We start from the raw sequence: 21976 nt of genomic DNA, 5'->3' as shown, positions 1-21976 counted from the left end.
AGCAAGATTTTGAAATCTATACGATGTTTAAAAGGGAGCCAGTGCAGTATTGACAGAACCGGGCTAATATGGTCATACTTCCTGGTTCTAGTAAGAACTCTAGCTTCTGCATTTTGGACTAACTGGAGTTTGTTTATTAAGCGTGCAGAACAAACACCCAATAAAGCATTACAATAATCTAACCTTGAGATCATAAACGCATGGATTAACATTTCTGCATTTGACATGTAGAGCATAGACAATAATTAAAGGGACTGTAAGTAGGAATTACTCCCATCTAGTGGTGAAATAGTATTTTGCATTCAAACTAATTTTGCTCTCCAGCGCCTCGCTTTTTCAAATGCGGGTTGCATCTACGGTAGGCGATATGTACCAAAAAGCTTTGACAGGATGTCTTCTAATAGCACTTCGTCGAGTTTTCCTTCAGGTGAACAGGTGTGTTATTTCAAACAAACTGCAACATGACAACTAACAAACAAATGTTACAGTATGAATTACTGACTGTGGAAAACATGAAATATTGTAATTAGTAGTTATGTCTTCTTTATTAGTTATATTTTCTGAATTATGTGCATTGTTAGATATCATCATCAAACACTGACCCACCTGTCGAGAAGAAAACAGGCCACTTCAGCATCTCTTTTGAAATCTTTATCCAGCATTAGCTCTTTCCACCTAGAAAAAGCTTCTACGACATTAACTCATTTTCTGTAATCTACGGTCAAGTTTCCTTTTACGTTCTATTTTTGACTGTTTTGGCGACGATGTTTTCTTCTCCTGTGGCGCGGCATATGTATGCTCCATAATAAGATTGCAATCCAGACTTTTAAACTTGCCGGTGCAGTTTCAAGCGCCTCTCACTGATCTGCACCTGCGTTTCTGGCTCTGACCGAAATCGCGTTGTGGAAACGCGTTGGCTTAGTACTTTTTGTCCCTCTCTGCTATTATAGTTTTTCAAGATGGCGGAACTACATGGAAGCCTCCGTCGACCTACCCGTCCCATGTATATAAAGATAATAAATTCTTCATTTACGAGGATTAGTTTAAACATTGGCATAGGTATTTGTACACCATTGAGGGCATATTTATGAATAAAAATATTGATTTTAGATAATAAAATACCTAAAAAGTTACTTATTGTCCCTTTAAGATATATTTTTAAGATGGAAAAATGCAGTTTTACAAATGATAGAAACATGGCTTTCATGATTGCTAGTAAATAGCACCCCTAGGTTCCTAACTGATGACGAAGAATTGACAGAGCAGCCATGAAGTCTTAGACAGCATTCTAGGTTATCACATGCAGAGTTTGAATTAACACCTCTGTTTTTTCAATTGCTATGTTTTGCCAGGCTGCAAAGAAATATAGAACTGAATATCATCAGCATAACAGTGAAAGCTAACTGTGACGGTGGGGTGAAGGAAAGGCTGGAAAAAAATGCGAGTTAACAGTTATTAATGAAAATAAACAAACAAACACACACAAAGGAACAATGATGCTGGGAAAACGACAATCCAAGATGATGGCGGTGAGAAGGCAGCAGGAGAGGATGGCACATGAACTGCGGGGAATAGAGCCAAAGGTAAGTGTTTGTAGCTGAGTGGAAGTGCGTAGAGTGGATGAGGTTCTGGGAAAACACAGACATCCAACATAGACAACACTGAAGCCGACAAACAGGGTAAACGACATTAAACAACGATCTCACAAACACAAGACGTGAGACAAGCCAATATATCCCCTATATATTGGCTTGTCTCACGTCTTATGTTTGTGAGATCGTTGTTTAATGAGTAATTAGTGACAGCTGCTGCTGATGACAATTAATGGAGACGCCCACAAACTAATCAGTGCAGACGCGAAACACACAGACTTCACCACAAAGTGCAAACACCCGGAGATCACAGTTTACCAACCGTGACAGTAGGCTACCCCCCCCCCCTCTAAGAGCCCCTCTTGTAGTTCCCAGAAGGGCCTACCTGCTGATTGTAGTCATCAATAAGGGAGTGATCCAATATGTCCCTAGCAGGTACCCAACTCCTATCCTCCGGACCGTAACCTTCCCAGTCCACCAGGTACTGGAATCCTCGTCCCCTCCATCTCGAGTCCAGAATAAGATTTACAGAATAAGTTGGTTCCCCATCTACGAGACGCAGTGGCGGAGGAACCGGAGTAGGCAGATTAATACGTGCATAAAACCCGGGTTTAATTATGGACACATGAAAGGCGGGGTGTATCCTCTTCTACGCAGGAGGTAGTTTGAGGCTTACTGATAGTAAGTGGGCCAATAAATTTGGGAGTTAATTTATTAGAAACGGAACACAGAGGAATGTTACTAGTAGAAAGCCACACCTTTTGACCCACAACGTAAACGGGAGGCTTTGACCGGTGGTGATTGGCCTTAGCCTTAGTGCGCTCCCTCATCCGGACCAGAGTCTCGCAGGCTCTGATCCAGGTGCGGTGGCACCTCTGGACAAACGCGTGAGCGGAGGGGACCGCGACTACACTGAAATGGAGAAAGGCCCATAGCTGACACTGGCAAAGAATTGTGGGCGTACTCCACCATAGAGAATTGTTGACTCCAGGAAGAAGGATTCTTGGAGACCAAACATCGCAATGTCCTCTCTAAATCTTGGTTGGCTCGCTCAGACTGTCTGTTACTTTGGGGATGATAACCCGAAGACAAGCTAACTGACACTCCTAGCAATTTGCAAAACTCTTTCCAAAATTTGGATATGAACTGAGATCTGAGAGCTGAGAGCAACCACGTCTACCGGGAGGCCATGAAGCCGAAAAACGTGTTCTAGGACAGTGACCGCGGTCTCCTTGGCTGTAGGTAATTTGGGCAAGGGAATGAAATGTGCCGCCTTCGAGAACCGGTCAACTACGGTCAAAACGATCGTCATGACATTAGAGGGCGGGAGGGCGGTAACAAAATCTAGAGCGATGTGGGACCAGGGTCTCGAAAGGGACAGATAGTGGTTGAAGAAGCCCATCAGGAAGTCGGTTAGATGACTTACCACTGGCGCAAACAGAGCAAGCCAAAAAAAACTTGGACGTCATGAGCCATACGTGGTCACCAGAATCGTTGTCTAACCAACCCATTAGTTCTACATATCCCTGGGTGACAAGCTACATTAGAACAATGACCGAGGAACGAGGCACAGCAGGGATGTTGATTCTCCCACACTGTTGTCCCCCATTGGAGAGGCCTTGCCCGACAGTAACATGAGGGTGAACGCCACCTTTGATTTATCGGTGGCGAAAGTGCGGGGCTGTCGAGTGAAATGCATTGAACACTTGGTTAAGAAGGTTCTGCAAAATGCTGGCTCACCAGAATAGTTTTCAGGTGCCAGAAGTCGCGTCTCTGGCCGGAAGTGATCCTGGGGGGTCTCCCGGGGGACGCGCGGTGCAATGGGGGCAGTGGGAGATGTGAGCTGATGGATCTGCTAGGTGAGCTCGGACCCCTGTGCCACCAGGGCTTGGACAGCACGTCCGATGTTCGAGATTCTCTTCTGCTGCTGATTCCTTCGTTTAACGTTGTGGTGCATGAAGTCCATGAGGGTGTTGGTGCTCGCTGCTTCCATGATGGTGAGATTAATCGGTGGTGGTAGGGTAAAGGAAAGGCTGGAAACAAATGCGAGTTAACAGTTTTTAATGAAAATAAACAAACAAACAAACACGAAGGAACAATGATGCTGGGAAGACGACAATCCAAGATGGTGGTGAGGAGGTGAGGAATCCGGATGATGGCAGTCAGAAGGCAGCAGGAGAGGATGGCACAGGAGCTACGAGGAATAGAGCCGAAGGTAAGTGTTTGTAGCTGAGTGGAAGTGCGTAGAGTGGATGAGGTTCTGGGAAAACCTAGACATCCAACGCAGACAACACTGAAGCTGACAAACAGGGTAAACAACATTAAACAAAGATCTCACAAACACAAGACGTGAGACAAGCCAATATATAGGGGATGAGTAATGAGTGACAGCTGCTGCTGATGACAATTAACGGAGATGGCCAAAAACTAATCAGTGCAGACGCGAAACACACAGACTTCACCACAAAGTGCAAACACCCGGAGATCACGGTTTACCAACCATGACACTAACACCTGATGATATCTCTCAAGGGTAACATGTAAAGCATGAAGAGTAACGGCCATAGTACTGAGCCTTGAGGTATTCCATACTGCACTTGTGATCGATATGATACCTCTTCATTCACTGCTACAGATTAATGGCTATGATACGTCCTAAATCCTGACTGGAAATCCTTACAGATACCATTTTTTTTAAGAAGGAATATAATTATGAGGATACTACCTTTTCTAGTATCGTGGACAGAAAAGGCAGATTTGAGATCAGTCTATAATTGACTAGCTCTTTGGGGTCAAGTTGTGGGTTTTTGATGATAGGCTTCAGCCAGTTTGAAGGTTTTGGGGATATATCCTAATGACAATGAGGAATAATAATAGTCAGAAGAGGATCTATGACTTCTGGAAGCACCTATTTTTTAGAGCTTACATGGAATAGGGTCTAACACACATGTTGTTTGTTTAGATGATTATACAATTCTTCCTCTCCTAAAGTAGAGTCTAGAGAGAATGAGTGGAACTGTTCCTTGGGGGATCTATAGTGCACACATCTGATGCAATACTGTAGCTGATGGCTGCATGGTTTAATTTTATCTCTAAATAGTATCGATCTTGAAAGTACTGTAAAGTAGTTCATAAAGTCGAAAATAAAGTCATCAAGGACACCACCCATCCCATTCACAATTTCTACACCCTCAGGAAATCTGGTAAGTGGTAATGGAGAACTGCTGCCAGAACATCCAGACTCCACAACAGTTTATACCCCCAGGCCATTAGACTGACAAATAGTCAAAACCCACTGGCACTTCCATGTGTATCATCAGGATAAATTCAGCTTGTTTAATGGCACTTTGCCTGCTGGACCTTCATACACTCATAACCCATCTGACTGGCATCATGGACAATTTAAACACTAGTCTTTTTAACACCACAGCATACAAGGTCTCTTCTTCTTTCTCTTTCATCACATTCTTTTTTTAAGCTATTCTTTTTTATATTTTTACATACTATATATTCTATATTTTCATATATTTTGTATTGCACATTGTAACAAAGTTCGTAGTGGGAAGAAGGAAGTAACCAGGGTGGGCATTTAATCATTCAGCAGACACTTGTATTATTTCATGTTGTAGACCACGAAAAAGTTTTAACAAAAAAATTGTTAAGAAAAGGTATCTGTAAGTATAAAGTATAAATTATTATATTATTTAAAATGGATTTATGTGGGTGGATTTTCACATTGCTCTGAACAAAAACTGCAGACTAGATTATTGAAAATGTACATTCATTCTCTGCCAGTAGGAGGTGCTTTTGGAATGTCATAAATATAGTGGTTTCCGTGGTAACGGTTGTAAACAAAGCAGCACTCAGCTCATAAATGATACTTTATTAGGTCAAATGAAAACGCAATTGGTTCCCTTCAGAGGTTCACTCATATAAAAACTTGAATTAGTGAGAATGAGAAAAGTGTGAAAAAATATAGCCTATACTGATGAGGAAAGTCCACTCGTGAGTTACCAGCGTAAGCCTACATTTAAGTTTAGTCATTTTAACTTAGGGCTGTCAATCAATTCAAATATTTATATAGATTAAAACATAGATTAATCGCATGATTGTCATGAGTTAACTCGGGAATAATCGCATCTTAATCAAACTTTTTCATCTTTTCTAAAGTTAAATATGTTCTAAACTTTAAATTAAATCTTTCCCTGGTTTTACAGACAAGGCTTAAGCTAGTCTCAGACTAAAATGCATGTTTGAGGTGTCTGAACTGAAGATATCTTGCTCTGACATATCTTAAAATATGTCAGTGTCATATTTCTGCGTTAAGATGGATACCTGTAACATTTTCTTCTAAGAAATTTTTGTAAAAGTTACATAAATATCTTAATTTAACTAAGGCATTGTCCTGGATTAAGCTAAACCCCGTTTGTGAATCTGGGCCTTTAAGTTTTTAATACTCTAATCAACATGGGCACGGAAAAATATGGATGCTTTATGCAACATATGTTTATTATTAGTGAAATCATACTGTAGTTAACAAAGGGCATGAAGAGTAGACATGTCATAGATGTTTTTTAAAGAACTTTGTCCATGACTATTAAAAAGAAAAGAACATAGAAATACCAGGTTCCATGGCCTCCTGAGCTCCATAAGGGACAGGCATGGGCCAGTTGGGCATGGGTTTGAACTGAGAACACATATATGGGTCCTGCATAGCATATTTATGGGCCAAGTGGGCATAGGTATGATCTGGGAACACATATATGGGTCTTGAATGGCATATTTATGGTTCAAGTGTGCATGGGTTTGGAATGGGAATGCATATATGGATCCTGCATGGCATATTTATGGGACAAGTGGCCATAGGTTTGAACTGGGAACACATATATGGGTCCTGCATGGTGCATTTATGGGCAAAGTGGGCATGAGTTTGAACTGGGAACACATATGTGGGTCCTGCATGGCGTATTTATAGGCTGAGTGGGGATGGCCAGATGGGTTTGACATGGGAATGCATATATGGGTCCTGCATGGCATATTTATGGGCTGAGTGGGGATGGCCGGATGGGTTTGATCTGGAAACGCATATATGGGTCCTGCATGGCATATTTATGTGCTAAGTTGGGTTTGAACTGGGGACACATGGGTCCTGCATGGCAGAGGCACAAATTAACTATATAGGCCTATTGAGTTATGTAATTACTTGCAGTACAATTTTTAGTAACTTGTAGTAACTCTACATGTAGGCTAATCAAGCATGTTGAGATTGAGTAATTGTAACTCAATACATTTCAAGTCACGCTAGTCACCAATTAACAAACATTGCATACATGTACATCTTTTGCCAAAACAATCCATCGGTCTTTTTTTTTTTAGTCGTGCAGAAAATTAAAAATGCAACTTCCCAAAAATGTAAAAAACATCAAAATAGGTCAAAGTTTACGCTGTGTTGAATTATGCTGATTAATGGACTCTCAGAAAGGTTGCAGGCCTACCGTAGCACTTCAAATATTAGCCCAGTCCCAGACGCCTGTCCCTTGGGGCAGAAACACATATTTAGACAATTAGGGATGCTCGATATTATCGGCCGATTTTGGCTTTAAAATTAAATATTGGTAAATATCGGTATCAGTTTAAAAATCCATACAGAGCTCACTTTAAGCCCATAGGGGCATTCACGGTTGAAACTTGGTGCAAGCCCACTTTAAACCCCTTTAGACCGGTGGCGCCCAAATGGGTCTGACAAGAATTACCCAGTTAAGACCCACATAAGACCCTTACAGGTCCCACTTAAAACCCATCTTGGCATCCACGGCTGGCCCACGTGTGGATCCCGGGTGCAAGCCCATTTTAAAAACGCTTTAAGCATGTGGGGCCCAAATGGGTCTGTCATGAATTGCCCGATTAAGATCCCACATAACACCCTTATAGATCCCTTGAATAATGTAATATTTATACAATCTAATATTAATAATCTAATATTTAGATTATAGTAATAAACAATGCAATAATTAGAAATATTTTGATTCTGTATTTCCAGACAGCAACATAGTGTTGGCCCAGATCCGGCCCACATCTGGCCCACGTGAAATCCATGCGGGCCAGATGTGGCCCGGATCTGGGCCGAAACTGCTTGCTGTCTGGGAATGTACACACAAACTATGCCAATAAAGTACATTAAAATGGATAGAAAATCAAACCCACAAATCATGTAACTGTTCAATAAAAAAGTATTGCACTGATTTTTCTATTTATTTTTATAAAGAACAAATCAACCAATAAATAGGGAGTGTATAAAGTAAACAGTCTATAAGAGAAATGTAACAGATACACACATATAACTTAATCATAATCATTTATTGTAGATGTGTCAAAGAGCAGTACCACAACCCAATGACAAAACATTGCAGTTGCAGTCCTCTCTGGCAAAATATAATAGTAGTGCGAGGAGCAGGGCATAATTAAAGTTGATAAAACGCTGTAAATACTATCCTGATCCACTCCATCAAGGCACACATTTCTCATTCAAAACACGCATCACCGAAAACACGGTGTGACGAGTGGGGCTGGCCAGAAAGCTGTGGAAACGGAGCGAGGCTTGTGGAGTGGAAGAACAGGGAAGTTCCCTGGAGCAGGGAACGGGGGACTCCTGCCAGCTGCCCAAAACTGGAGGAGCCGTCGCTGTCCACCGGTTCCCGCCTCCTTCTTCCCATGATTATGCAGTTTTTATATTGTTACACACGGCATGTCGCAATCGATAACAAAACCGACGAGAGCCAATGTGTGTTTGATACATATACAGTAAAAGAAATGGACACAGCGACCCCATTGGAACTCAATTGAGACAAATGAAGCCCAGTTTTAGCATTTTTTAGCCCTTCCGTTTCTGACGCGCAGACTCAAACGAAGCTTGACGACGTCAGCAACCTGTCTGCTAGATGTAAATCTTCTAAAGTGGCTGTGCGTGCAAACTGCCATCGTTAATCTTGCAGAGACGGCGAGCTTGAGCGGGGAGTTCTTTGGCGTGAGTGAGCAGGAGTAAGTATTATGATTAATTATTTTGTATAGTATTTTAAAATGTAACGCCAGTAAGCCATATTAAGTTAATTGCCTGCGAGCTTCTCCTCCTGTCTGTACGGTAATGCGACAGAGAGTCGAGTGGTTATGACGCAATCGTTAGCCTATTTTTTACAAAAACTGTTTATACGGGGCAATAATGTAACATAGAAGGTAATGGAGCCCTTTATACATTGTCGTGTATCTTTAGAAATAAATAATGGACAAACAGAGTCTTTAAACGCCTCAGATGTAAAGTTATTCGCTGTCAAAGTGACTCCAAAATGAATGGGAGTCAATGGGAATGCTAACGCAAGTGAAGTTCTGCTAAAAGATGGCAGCCCCCACCCGACTTCAACTTCCGGTCGAGTTCCTTGCCCCTTGGTTTGATATCACTGCTGTAATTCTTGTTGTAAAACTTCTTAACGGCACATTTTTAAATTGTTACTATAGCTACAGAGGAAGGAGAAGCGTATTACCGATGAATGGTTTGAATTTAGATCTTTTCCTCACACCAAGCATCACATGGATACAGAGGATTTAAACAAAAAATAAGATAATTTCATGATCATTTTATTTAATGCTTGTGCGTGACAGCATACAAATAAAATGTTCTGTACTTTATTAGTCTTTATAGGCTATAATAGCTACAGCATGTGGTGTTGCCTCATCTTATTCATTTTTGTTAATAAATGTTTTGTCATTGTATCTTACTGTTTTATTGTTGTTCTTCTTTTTTATTAAGAATAACAATTAATCCATCTTTTGCTTTTGTCTCAAAAAGTGAAAGGTGTGTAGATCTAAGCAAAACTGACAATAATCCTTTATTGTAAAACGTGTTAACAAGATCATGGATTTGAAAAATATTAGCTCACCATAGCGATTTAAGAAAGCAGTCAAAATTCTGCTCCAATTGGCTAAGTATCTTATGAGGAATTGTGATTCACATAGAATCCTGTCCTAAGGACCTCTCATGGCTTATAATTTTAACAGTGGTTAAATCTCTTTGATATTATCGACATCTAGTGGTTTCTACATAAATTTCAGATGTGTTCTAAGACACAGTATTCAACCCTGCTCCTGGGGACCTATACTATATATATATATATATATATATATATATATATATATATATATATATATATATATATATATATATATATATATATATTTGTTTGTTTGTTTGTTTGGCAAATCTTTCATCCATAAACAAAAAATATAGGCTCACTTACTCTTTCACGTGGTTTGATTTCTTTGATTTTGATTGTGAAACGAAAAAAAAAGTTCAACTTATTTTTGCCATTTGTCCTAGAACATTTTAAATGTTGAGCAATCGTTAAGCGACAATCAGCTGCATTTCATCCTCCAAACCGCTCTGTGGCGAACGCGTACATAACTGGTTTAAAAAAAAAAAACAGTCGCACGGCGGTTGTGGGTAATATTCATGGCGGAACTCTGAATCTGTAGTGGAGAGACACGCCTTCTACTTTTCTCTAAAGTGTATTCAAATAGTGGAATTAACTCACATCTTTACCTGTTGTAAAAGAATATTAACGTCCATACATTTGAAGGAATGGCTGAAACAGGCTCAGGTGAGCGGAGTGTGTGATACTTAGTCAGTCTGCTAAACACTGCCGCTGTTACTGAGCGTTACCGGGACTGTAAACAGATGGTTTTCTACGAGCGAATACTTATTTAAGAGTTGTATTCGTACACATTTATCTTTTTAGGTTAAACATTACTAATTTGTCTAACAATGAGTAAAGAGACCTAAATAGATAGCTAATTGCAATGAATGAACCGGCATAATATTGTTTGTACTCTACATGCATTACATTATGATTTATGTTTGTGTAATTTGTTATGCTATGAAAAATGCTTTTAAGTGTATACATTTTTTTGACAGTTATTTTTTTTTAAATAATAATTTTAGGTTCCATTACAAAGGTCAAAGTTATTATGTTATACAAGTTTAAATCTGTAGATGGGTTTTCCCTCATAAATGGTGGTTATTTCTGTCAGTAGGTACTGCATGATGTGAGTCAAACATCTGTCACTTAACTGCATCTGTTCCCTCTCAAGATCAAGCTGGTGACATGAAACATGACAGCGTTTCATCTCCTGGGATCTCCGATCATGAGAGAGAGATGGCAACCAATGCTTTTGAGGCGTTTAAGGTAAATAATAATAATAATCCTTTAAGGTAAACTAATAGTAATTTGACCAGGCGATTGCATCTATGGTTGTTCCTGGACGTCATTGTTGATGTTATAAAATGATGTCTTCTTTAGGCTGGAAGCTATGACGTGTCCCTGAAACACCTTGACAACCTTCAGGAGCTTAACAAAGAGGACTACAAGATTACAATGAATAAAGCGATCACTGAGTTTTATAAAAGTGGGCAGACAACAACTAGCACCCTGAAGCAGACGTTAATGACCTTGAAGAATCAGGTTTGATATTACATATTATATCACTCTCATAAGCCTCGTCATTAGAGTACTGATGCTGATTGATCATTGTTTGCAGATGCACACAGCTGTGGACGATATTGATGGTTTGGATGATGTCGAGAACAGTATTCTCAACTACAATCAAGCAGTGATTTATTACCACATGCGACAGTATTCAGAAGCTATATCCATTGGGGAAAAGCTCTACCAGTTTCTTGAACCTTTTGGTACGTATCAGAATGCATACTTGTACAGTAGAGTGTTGAACAAAGTATTTTTTTATTTGTTTAAACTGTAAAAAAAAAAAAAAATTCAACTGCACTTGGACTAGCACCAAAAGTGTTAAGGGTTTTAACTGGTCTGGTGCAGTAGTGTGACATGGCTTGATGGGTTTCTCTGTCCTAGAAGAAAAGTTTGCTCAGGCTGTTTGCTTCTTGTTGGTGGATCTATACCTGCTCACCTTCCAGCCAGAGAAGGCCCTGCACCTGTTGGCTGTGCTGGAGAAGCTCACTGTGAAGGATGGCAACAGCAAAAATGGCAAAGGAGAGGTGAGAGACATGTCTCTTCCCAATATTTTTTTTTTTTATTGTTTTGTCCCTGTCTCACTAGAATTGTTAAAGTGTTGTTACAGATGTAAATAAAAGTGTGCCTCATCTTTAAGGCTATATTCTCCCTCTAACCACCGTCAACTGAGCAGTTTGATGCTCACACTCTATGAATGTGTTTCCATTGTGTTGCTCACGCCCATATTAATGCACCACTCATGTATGAATGAAAGCGGGATTTATATAGTGCTTTATTGTAGGGCTGTGCAAAAAACTGAATGCGATTTTCATGTACATCTCATCAGTAAAGACGCTCCTGTAATTAGAAGTATATCTCCAGCACGTGCGTTCAGATCATGGTTGCCAGGTTTTCACAACAAATCCTGCCCAGTTGCTTCTCAAAACTAGTTTCCAGGAGGTTCCCAGATAAAAAAAAATATATATATAAGTTTTATGGCATGGTTGCCTTGGTCAAATTCGCATTTTAGGGGCTAAATATCACGTTATTGGTATTGTCGCTTCGACCCGCGGACATGAAAAACAACCACAGACTTGGCAACATTGGTTGGCATTTACTACACAGAGCCGTAATTCACTGACAATCTACACAAAATCGATTTTAAAATCGGTGGCGATTCTTTGTCGATTTTGAAAGTGATTTTGTGTTAGTTGTCGGTAGACTACGGCTCTGTGTAGTAACTGCCGCTCCACCTGAACCAGCAACAGGGCAGGATTTGTTGTGAAAACCTGGCAACGCTGATCTGAACGCACATGCTGGAGATATACTTCTAATTAAAGGAGCGTCTTTACTGATGAGATGTGCATGAAAATCCTATTCGATTTTTTGCACAGCCCTACTTTGTGTATTGCTGTACACCCAAATCGCTTTACAGTAATGCACTGCTCATGCTCAACAGAAAAGCAAAGTCTGTTATTTCTGTTTCTAATTTTCTATGTAGTGTACCTGTTCTTATTCACAACAGCTGTACTGATGTTGCTACGCTATTCAATATTAACTAAGAGTTTTCCCTTAATAAACTCCTAATTTGACGCTTATTGATAGGAAGTTAGGTATTCGGGTTAAGGGATGTAGAGTATGGTCATGGTCAAATCTGGCATCAGATCATGCCCTAGAAAGTAAAGAATGGGTTAATATGCCAGTTTTGTGAGATGATAAATGGAGAGTTGTTGCTCCAGATTTTGTTCTCTCGACATTTAAAATTTTTTGGGTCATGTGTCATTTACAGAGCACCAACAGCGCAAATAAGGAGTCTTCTTCTCTGAAAGCAGAGTTCACAGCCATGATCGAGGCGGCTAAATCAAAGATGCACCAGGTGAGAGCTGTGAGCGTAATGAATGTTGAACTTATTCAGGGCTTGGTGCCAATTTACAGCATTAAGATTCAGCATCATTTGAAATATTATAGGTTTGTTGTAGAGTTAGACTGCTAATTAGTTCTAAATTATGTTGAATCTGTTCAGAAAGCTAACCCTGAATCTAAAATGCTACAATGTATGCTGATCAGCAAATAATCATGAGGAACAACAGTTTGTCTAAACAATTGTATGTGTGTGCAGTATAAAGTGCGTGCCTATATCCAGATGAAGTCACTAAAGGCCTGTAAACGGGAAATCAAATCTGTGATGAACACATCTGGAAATGTGAGTAGATTCACAACCAAGTGATTCACACATTACATACGTTCTGTAAACGTTACTCTGGTTTGCCTGCACATGTAATAAACTTGTAATATAACTTTTGTTGGCTGACTGTATTTGCACGTTTCCCCTTCAGTCTGCGCCCTCACTCTTCATGAAGAGTAATTTTGAGTATTTGAGGGGAAATTATCGTAAAGCTGTGAAACTCCTCAACAGTTCAAATATCGCAGAGCATCCAGGGCCCTTGAAAACAGGTACGCAGTTGGAAACCACGCAAATATGCTTTAAAAAGAAGATATCCCCATTCTAATCTCCAAACTTTTTTTTGATTTATCTGAGAGATTAAACACTATAATCATTGTTTGTACAGTATAATTAATGAATGTTTTGTTCCAAGAAGTAATACCAAGCAACATTACTCATTAATCAAAACGTCTTCTTTCCTGGAATATTTTTACTCTGATTTAATCTTTTTTTTTTTTTTTAAAGGCGAATGCATGAGGTGTATGTTCTGGAATAATCTTGGTTGTATCCATTTTGCCATGGGGAAGCACAATCTGGGTCTTTTTTACTTTAAAAAAGCACTTCAAGAAAATGACCACGTATGCGCCCAGCTTGGTGATGGCAGTAATGGGCAGGGTAAGCGAAATGAGGACTTTTTACATTCCAGATCGTACAACAGACTCTGATTTTATATATATATATATATATATATATATATATATATATATATATATATATATATATATATATATATATATTTATATATATATATATATATTGAGGCTGTCAAATGATTAACATTTTTAATCAAATTAATCAGAATTTTCAGTGGATTAATCAGGATTAATCACTATTTGCAATTACACCTGAATCCTAACCATTTTTTCCTTCTGAAATGCATACCAAAAGATAAATAACAGGACACAGTTACATAATTTTCACGTATTGATTTATCAATATGTGGTTCTTTTTTTCTGGATATCAAACCATGCCATTTAACTACAGATAGTGTAAGAGTTTTAGGTGAACCAGTGGTTAAATATAGACACATATCTATGAAATTATGCATAGAGAAACTCGAAAGAATGAACTCAGAATCACACACATGCGCCACCATCACATAAGCAGCGTATCAACTACCAAAGTCGTCTCTGTTTATCGAGCGTGGCATGAATGTATTTGAGAGTAACTGGGGTAAAACCTTAAGCTTCTTCTGTGTTTGTTGCGGCTCTCGCCGCTGTTTTTTACTATCTTGAGAATTCAGAGATCGACGAGACTTTCTTGACCTGAATAATTTGTCACACTGCGCATGCGTTAAAAAATTTGACGTAATTAACAACAAACAACTAATTAACGGCGTCAACGCGTTATTTTTGACAGCCCTAATATATATATACATTATAATATATGGAGATTTTTGCAAACTGTTTAAGAAATTGATATTTTGTTTCAGCTTGTTAATTGATTATTTTTTTTCCCCCCACAGCAGCTAAGAAGTTCACAGGCATCCCCATGTGTGCTCTGTTAGCTAATAAGCGCTATGAGCTGCTGTATAACTGTGGGATTCAGTTACTTCATATCGGCCGACCGCTGGCAGCGTTTGAGTGTCTGATGGAGGCGGTGCAGGTGTATCACTCCAACCCTCGACTCTGGCTCAGACTCGCAGAATGCTGCATCACAGCTAATAAAGGGGTACAGACATTAACCCACAATCGTCTTTAAAAGTTATGATGAAAGAGCTTTGGAAAAAAACTTGGTGTACTCCAACAGGTTCAAACCCCCGTTCAGTTCAGAAGTTTGGCGTCAGTAAGATTAGTATTATAATTTTTTTTTAAAATAAGAAATTAATTGTTTTTTATACTTCTTGCTGGTTTGTATGTGTAAAGAAGGAACATTTTAAATAACCATATCAAAGAAACTGAAGAAACAAATATATACATCACGGTTTCCACAATAAATAAATAAATATTAAGCAGCACAACTATTTTTTGATCAAATAAAAACAGCTTTGGTGCGCTTAAGAGACTTTTTTTATTTCTTGGTAATGTTCTTTCAAAAACATCTCCAATCTTACTGACCCCAAATGTTTGAATGAGTGTTTATTTATATTGTTAAAGACCTGTTCCCATAAAATGCCTGTATGACAACAGTATCAAATATTTGGATTTTCCACACTATAACAATATAAATATTGTATAAATATTTCAGATAGTGATGCATGAATTTATGACATACAATTATTTTTTGCTTCCTTCAGAGCTCAGAGCAGGAAACAAAAGGTTTACCCAGTAAAAAGGGGATTGTGCAGGCTGTTGTTGGGCAAGGCTACCATCGCAAGATTGTTTTAGCATCACAGTCCACACAGAACACCATCTACAGGTGAGGAAGAGTGATTCAACCTATTGGGCCTTGACATTTACTAGTTAGACTTCAAATTGCTGAAAATATTGTAATGTCACAATGTCTCCAGAAGATGTCGTCATGTTGCTTTTCTTCACAGAAGTAGCATTTAAAATCATTAAGTGGTTTCTAACAGAGCTGTATCATGCCTTTCAGGATTCAGCCTTATTACAAATTCTCAATAAAAAGTCTTTCTGATGCACTTGACATGTTAAAATGGATTTACCCATTTGTGTTTGTGTGCAGTGAGGGCCAGTCAGCAGCTATCCCAGTGGCCAGCATGGAGTTTGCAGCAATCTGTCTTCGTAACGCTTTGCTCCTGCTCCCAGAGCACCAACAGCACGACAGCAAGCCTGACAAGAGCAGCAGTCAGTCCGGCAGCACAGAAAGCAGCAGCGAGACCAGCGATGCCTGCAGGTACAGGAACATACATGCATGCAGCACCAATGCTGACAATAACAGATCCCAAACTAGATTGAATGCACAGAAGATTGAATTTGCACAATAAAGAACTTACCAGATAAACTCTTTTCACCCTTTGATCATCTGGTCATGTTTGGATTTTTCTTTGGCTGACAGTGGGAAGACTCAAGAGGGAGACAAGTTCATTCCTGCTGCCCCCTCGTCACCCCTGAGAAAGCAGGAGGTGGAGAATCTCAGGTGATGTTACAGGAGACTTTTCTAGAATTCATTTCTCTCATATCAGAAAATTAGCCTGAAGAAGATTTGAATGACTTTTAACATTTTATTTGGTTCGGCCAATTGTGTGGCTGATGTTGTTGTCCAGAACACTTTCTTACTCGGTTTTCCAGTACAAATAAACATTCCCAAATCAAGGAACATTTATTTCAGAAGCAAAATGACATAAGATACTAAGTCTTATGTTAAATCAAATTTAACGCTGTTTATGCTTAAAACAAGGATTAATCTCTACAAAACTGGTAAGAAAAATAAACGGGCTTTCCCTTATATTAAGCTTTTTATCTTACCCCATTGGCAGATTTTCTTTTCTTGTTTTATGCAAATGAAAATCACTTTTTCCTCAAGGGGGCACTTGCCTGCTCAGAAATTTGAAACCTCCATCGGGCCGCTTTAAATCTTAAACTTTTTTTTTTTTTTTTTTTTTTTTACAATGATTATGCCTGAATCTTGAGAAACATGTTTTTGTAATATAAACCGTATTTATCATATACAGTGGTTATAGACAAGAACCCCCCCCCCCTTAATATAATCACATTTTGTTGCTTTGCAGCCTGAAATGAAGACAGACAGTTTGTTTTTTCCATCTGTATTTACTGTAACGTTCAAGTGAAAGAAATAACACCAACATGTCAGAAGAATAAAAAAAAAAAAAAATCATTGAGTTCGTAAAAGTTAGTATTTTGTTGAACCACCTTTTGTTTTAACTAGCCTTTAGGCTTTTGGGTTATGTCTCTGTCTCTACTTACTTTGCACATCTAGACTTTGCAATATTTGCCCACTCTTCTTTGCAGAACTGCTGAAGTTCAGGTAAATTTGATGGAGATTAGCTACAACTCATTTTTAGGAGGGGGTGATTATTTTAACCTACACAGACTCCTGGCAACAAGCTTAGCTTCAGGCTTGTCTTTAATGCTCTATAATTGTGACCAACCCTCCCCCGGCTAGCCCACAATACACTTCTCTTATTTTATGCACCCACTTCACCATTCGCTCTCACATTACATTTGCCTCAGGAATTGATTAGACCCCCTTCCTCCCATCTTTGATCCAGTGGGACAGTCTGCTACAGAGGGCTGGCCGGACGTGGGTTGCCTGTGAAGGGAAGGGGTGTGCTGTGTGGATTGTGTTGACCCTGCACTGACACCCTGATACACTGACACTTTTACGAGCCCAAGCCCCATTTACTCAAAGGGCTCTTCCTGGAATCCTGCAGGCTATTGTGTCACAGGCTGCCACTCAGAGCATCGAGCAGCTCTCTGTTTCCCCCTTTTCTTCTACCCATTCCTACCCCCTTATTTGGCATTAGTAACAAAGCTTATCATTTAGGAAAATCATCAAAGATTATATTCAAAACAGTTTTCTTTGAAAGTAAGTTTTAATACGGAAGTTCATATGCACCCCCACAATTGTTATGGCCCGTTCACATCAAGATTGAATTTAAAAAGCTGAACAAATCGCAAACAAAAGACTATTATGGAAAAAATAAAACTCAGAGGGACTCATTCTGCAATATGTATATATATATATATATATATGTATGTTACTGCTTATAGTTAGGGTGACCAGATGGGACTGTCCTCATTTTAAAGGGCTGCCTGTTCACCCAAGATTTATAAATATTACCATGTACATATTGCATGTAAATATTTCCATTTGTAGATGATTGCTTTTCATAGTTGTTTGTACTACACATAGAGCTCCACAGACACGTTATTTTTTAACTGGCTGAAGAAGAATGACTGGTCACCAGAAACAATCCAGTCATTGGACACATTTTTGTCCCTGGTTTTTGGAATTTGTTTACAGCAAATATTGTTAATTAACTGTGTTTAAATGCAGTAAAATAATCAGTTAGAGATCAGATTGATGGCTCAGTGTAAACACTGCAATTTTATCTGATTCTATCAAATCATATTGGTGCATATGTACAGTATATACTGAATATGTTGAGTATTTATGTGCCAATTTATAATTACATAAAAAAAAAGTGATGTTAAATATTGGTAAATAAACCAAAACATTTACAAACAGAGTACATTTTATTAAAATAAGCTTATCTTACCTCTGACATTCAACACAAATCCAAATTTCAGATGTAAAGAAAACAAAAGTGACATTCTGGAAAATATGATAAGTAAAAGAATAGAGACACATGGAATATCTTGAGACTGTATGAGTTTGTTCTGAAGGGACACACAAGTATTAATTTTATTTGTGTGTTTAAAAAAAAAGGGGGTTATTAAAAGTCTTAAATTCGATTTTGAAAACAACCACCAGTACCGTGACTACCTCTGAGTGTATTTCACTGATCTCTTTTATCAATGATTTGGGCATTTGACACACTTCCTGTGGTTGGGTTTGTTATGGCTGCAGTACGCTGATTCAAACAAAGTGCTTCTCTTTTTTTTCCCCCCTCTCAATAAGGCCTGTGAATAATCACCTAAAATCCATAAAATAATGTTGTCCTTGTGATAAAAACGGTTTCATTTGCTTACTTTTCCTTGGACTCTCTCTTCACAGGTGCTCAATTCTAGCCTGCAGTGCATATGTGGCTCTTGCTCTTGGGGACAACTTAATGGCTCTGAATCATGCAGAAAAACTCCTGCATCAAACGAAACTGTCAGGATCGCTCAAGTGAGTCTGTGGCTCCTCTTCTGCCTGATTGACATCTTTTTGGGTCCTGCACTTGTAACACTCACAACATTTAAGCAAATATTTACCTCCTTAAATAGCCAATCCTGAGTGATGCGATCCAGACAACTGTTTTGTCCTAGGGGAAAAACAACAAACAAAAATGTCCTTTTATCCACCCAAGCTTTCACCTAAATTGCAAATGCTATATTGTAAATGTCTTGGAATTCCAGATTGGGATGCTTATTATAAATGATCTGGTTTATTTTAGCTAGATTCCCCAGACACAGATGAAACTGAGACTAAGTGGGCAATACACAATGTAAAGCTGTCAGTTTAGCTGTAATCTTTGACTTGGGAAGTGGCTTTAAATAATGTTTTTGATGAGTTGTGTGGTGTTTATGTTCTCAGGTTCCTGGGTCATCTATATGCTGCTGAAGCCCTGATCTCTTTGGACAGAATCTCTGATGCCATTGCACATCTTAACCCGGAGAACGTTACTGATGTCTCATTAGGTGTTTCCTCCAGCGAACAAGAGCAGGGTATGGAAACACACACATAACCAAAATATACAGATATCAAAGGACCTGATGTGCGATTACTGATATGTTTCTGTGCTGTTAATGACAGGTTCTGATAAAGGAGATCTGGAACCTGTGGAGTCCTGTAAGTTAGTGTTGTTGTTATTTTTATTTTTATTGGCTGGATGGATGGATGAATGGATGGATGAATTCATTAAATCGGTTTATTCTTATATGATTAACATCTATGCACATTTCTGAATTAAAGTTAATTTTTATATTTTTAGGTTTTAGATTTAGTTTTTTAGTTGTTTAGATTTTTATACAAAATAAATAATATATTTTATATTAAATTCTTGAAAAGACAACCTGTGCATATAATCTTTCATTGTTATACTAAAAAATTGATTACTATTTCTATATATGGAAAATCTGTTTTGTAAATATTTTCAAATACCGTGCAGAAACATAAAAATACTGGAATTTAAATTTAAGTTCATTTTATTTGTTTAACATGAATAAGTATAAACTTTTTGAAACAAAGAAAATTTAATTCAAATTTGGACGCTCATTAACATGCCCTGGTTAATTGTCCACAATTAGAACAGAGATAAGTTCCGTCAGACTATGTTAAATTCAATTCAAGTTTATTTGTATAGTGCTTTTCACGATGCAAATTGCTGCAAAGCAACTTTTTCAGGAGATTAGAGTTTCTACATTATATTTAATAACAGCTTTTCAGTGTTGACCATCTCAAGTTGATGTTCATATGGCAGAAATGTACAATAAAAAATCAGCAGTTCGGTCATCTCAGTCATTTGTAAGGGCTGGATCCAGACTAAAGCTTTTTAGCCAGTGCAGAGACTGTAGAATTGGGGTAATATGATCATATTTTCTTGACCTGGTAAGAACTCTAGCCGCTCTTTTTTTGCGTTTTGTACTAGCTGTAGCTTGTTTATTGAAGAAGCAGGACAACCAACTAGAAGTGCATTACAATAGTCCAGTCTAGAGGTCATGAATGCATGAACTAGCTTTTCTGCTTCAGAAACATTTAATGTTGTCCATAACTTGGCAGTGTTTCTAAGATTAAACAATGCAGTTTTTGTAACATGTGAAATATAATTTTCAAAAGACAAGTTGCTGTCTAATATAACACCCAACATTTTGACTGTAGAGCAATGCAATTTATTTATGTAGTCTTATTTATTACCTGTTTCTTTACCTTTGGTTTGTGTTGTAGCAGGGAAGCAGACGCCCTTATGTTACCCTAGCTCCGTAAGTTCTGCGCGGTCCACAATGCTCTTCAACCTGGGCAGTGCGTATTGCTTGAGGAGTGAGTACGAGAAAGCCCGCAAGTGCCTCCATCAGGTAAACACTCCTCTCATGCTCTGCTTTCAAATGACAATGTCCATGTAGTTAAACACTTAAAATAACAATAATGCCATGTCTCTGGACATTAGATGTTTAACAGTCTTCAAACCATTTGTTTCTGATATCGGTGTACGTAGGCTGCTTCAATGGTGAACACGAAGGAGATTCCTCCAGAAGCCATTTTACTGGGCGTTTACTTAGAACTGCAGAACGGTGAGTCTCATACAGAGATTGTAATCACACAGTGCCTGCTGGGATATGCTGCTGTGTTTTCAGAGGGTGGCCAGTCATCTTTCCTTACCTGGATTTATTTGTCACTTCAGAGTAATCGTTTAAAACTGTGATCGTTTCTTCTGCAGGAAACACACAGCTGGCTCTACAGATCATCAAACGGAACCAGCTCCTCCCGTCCGTCAAGCCCACCTCCTCCCCTGACCTCCGAAAGAAACCAGTTCCCTTCCAGACATCCCAGCCTGTACAGCCCATACAGACCCCCTCCTCCTTTACACAAGTACAGCGCAAGTGATTCCATTTACACAAACCCCCAAAACATGCACAAACACATTTTTTTATTTTATTTATAAGGCTGCAGCAACTCAGGATGGACTGGGAGAAAAAAAACACAAAAAGCAAAACAAAAAAAAACAAGCAAGAAACGGTTGTCTGTCGCAGTCTGTTAAAAATATGTCTTTGTTTTGGGGTCTATGACATTATAAATAAATTTTATTTACACTTATTAGTGGTGTGACATTTATGCGGTCAGTGACATACTGCCATATATGAAATTATACAGATTATGAATAAGTTATGTCTGGAAAATAAGATTGAAAATCTGCATGTAGCCCTTTATATTGTGATGAGCGAGATCATGTGGTTGTCATAAATCAATGGACCAAAGGTCACTGTTAAGATCTTATTTGCGTAAAATCATGGACACCAGTTGTGGCAACAATCTCTTTAAAATGTAGTTTTTAAACATCTCGGTTGTATAACTTGATAACTTCTCTACTGCATAAAACTCAAATAAATGTCCTGATTTGTGAA

The 21976-nt window shown here is 38.6% G+C and overlaps 1 protein-coding gene and 1 long non-coding RNA gene across 6 annotated transcripts in view; one reads left to right on the top strand and one right to left on the bottom strand.

The window, feature by feature from the left end:
- Positions 1-21976, top strand: part of LOC113060105 (CCR4-NOT transcription complex subunit 10) — a 25852-nt gene extending 3876 nt beyond the window's left edge. The window contains exons 1-19 of one of the 5 annotated variants that reach the window (XM_026228934.1): positions 10072-10240; positions 10731-10825; positions 10940-11101; positions 11178-11328; positions 11510-11649; positions 12894-12980; positions 13224-13307; positions 13441-13558; positions 13794-13943; positions 14794-14999; positions 15565-15686; positions 15954-16124; positions 16287-16367; positions 18930-19043; positions 19452-19582; positions 19671-19706; positions 20802-20929; positions 21070-21145; positions 21292-21976. In XM_026228934.1, coding sequence (XP_026084719.1) covers positions 10222-10240; positions 10731-10825; positions 10940-11101; positions 11178-11328; positions 11510-11649; positions 12894-12980; positions 13224-13307; positions 13441-13558; positions 13794-13943; positions 14794-14999; positions 15565-15686; positions 15954-16124; positions 16287-16367; positions 18930-19043; positions 19452-19582; positions 19671-19706; positions 20802-20929; positions 21070-21145; positions 21292-21458 — 2238 coding nt within the window. In that variant the 5' untranslated portion in view covers positions 10072-10221 and the 3' untranslated portion in view covers positions 21459-21976. Of the gene's footprint in view, positions 1-10071; positions 10241-10673; positions 10826-10939; positions 11102-11177; positions 11329-11506; positions 11650-12893; positions 12981-13223; positions 13308-13440; positions 13559-13793; positions 13944-14793; positions 15000-15564; positions 15687-15953; positions 16125-16286; positions 16368-18929; positions 19044-19451; positions 19583-19670; positions 19707-20801; positions 20930-21069; positions 21146-21291 lie in introns of those variants that run through there. The other 4 variants (XM_026228936.1, XM_026228933.1, XM_026228937.1 and 1 more) reach the window with 4 other exon arrangements.
- Positions 19058-21362, bottom strand: LOC113060107 (uncharacterized). Its single transcript, XR_003278192.1, has 3 exons — positions 21234-21362; positions 20784-20949; positions 19058-19179 (listed from the first exon to the last, which is right to left on the bottom strand). It is a non-coding gene; the product is annotated as an uncharacterized LOC113060107 (long non-coding RNA).

The sequence above is a fragment of the Carassius auratus genome, chromosome 41, assembly GCF_003368295.1.
Source record: "Carassius auratus strain Wakin chromosome 41, ASM336829v1, whole genome shotgun sequence".
NCBI lineage: Eukaryota > Metazoa > Chordata > Actinopteri > Cypriniformes > Cyprinidae > Carassius > Carassius auratus.
This window is presented reverse-complemented; position numbering and strand designations above follow the sequence as displayed.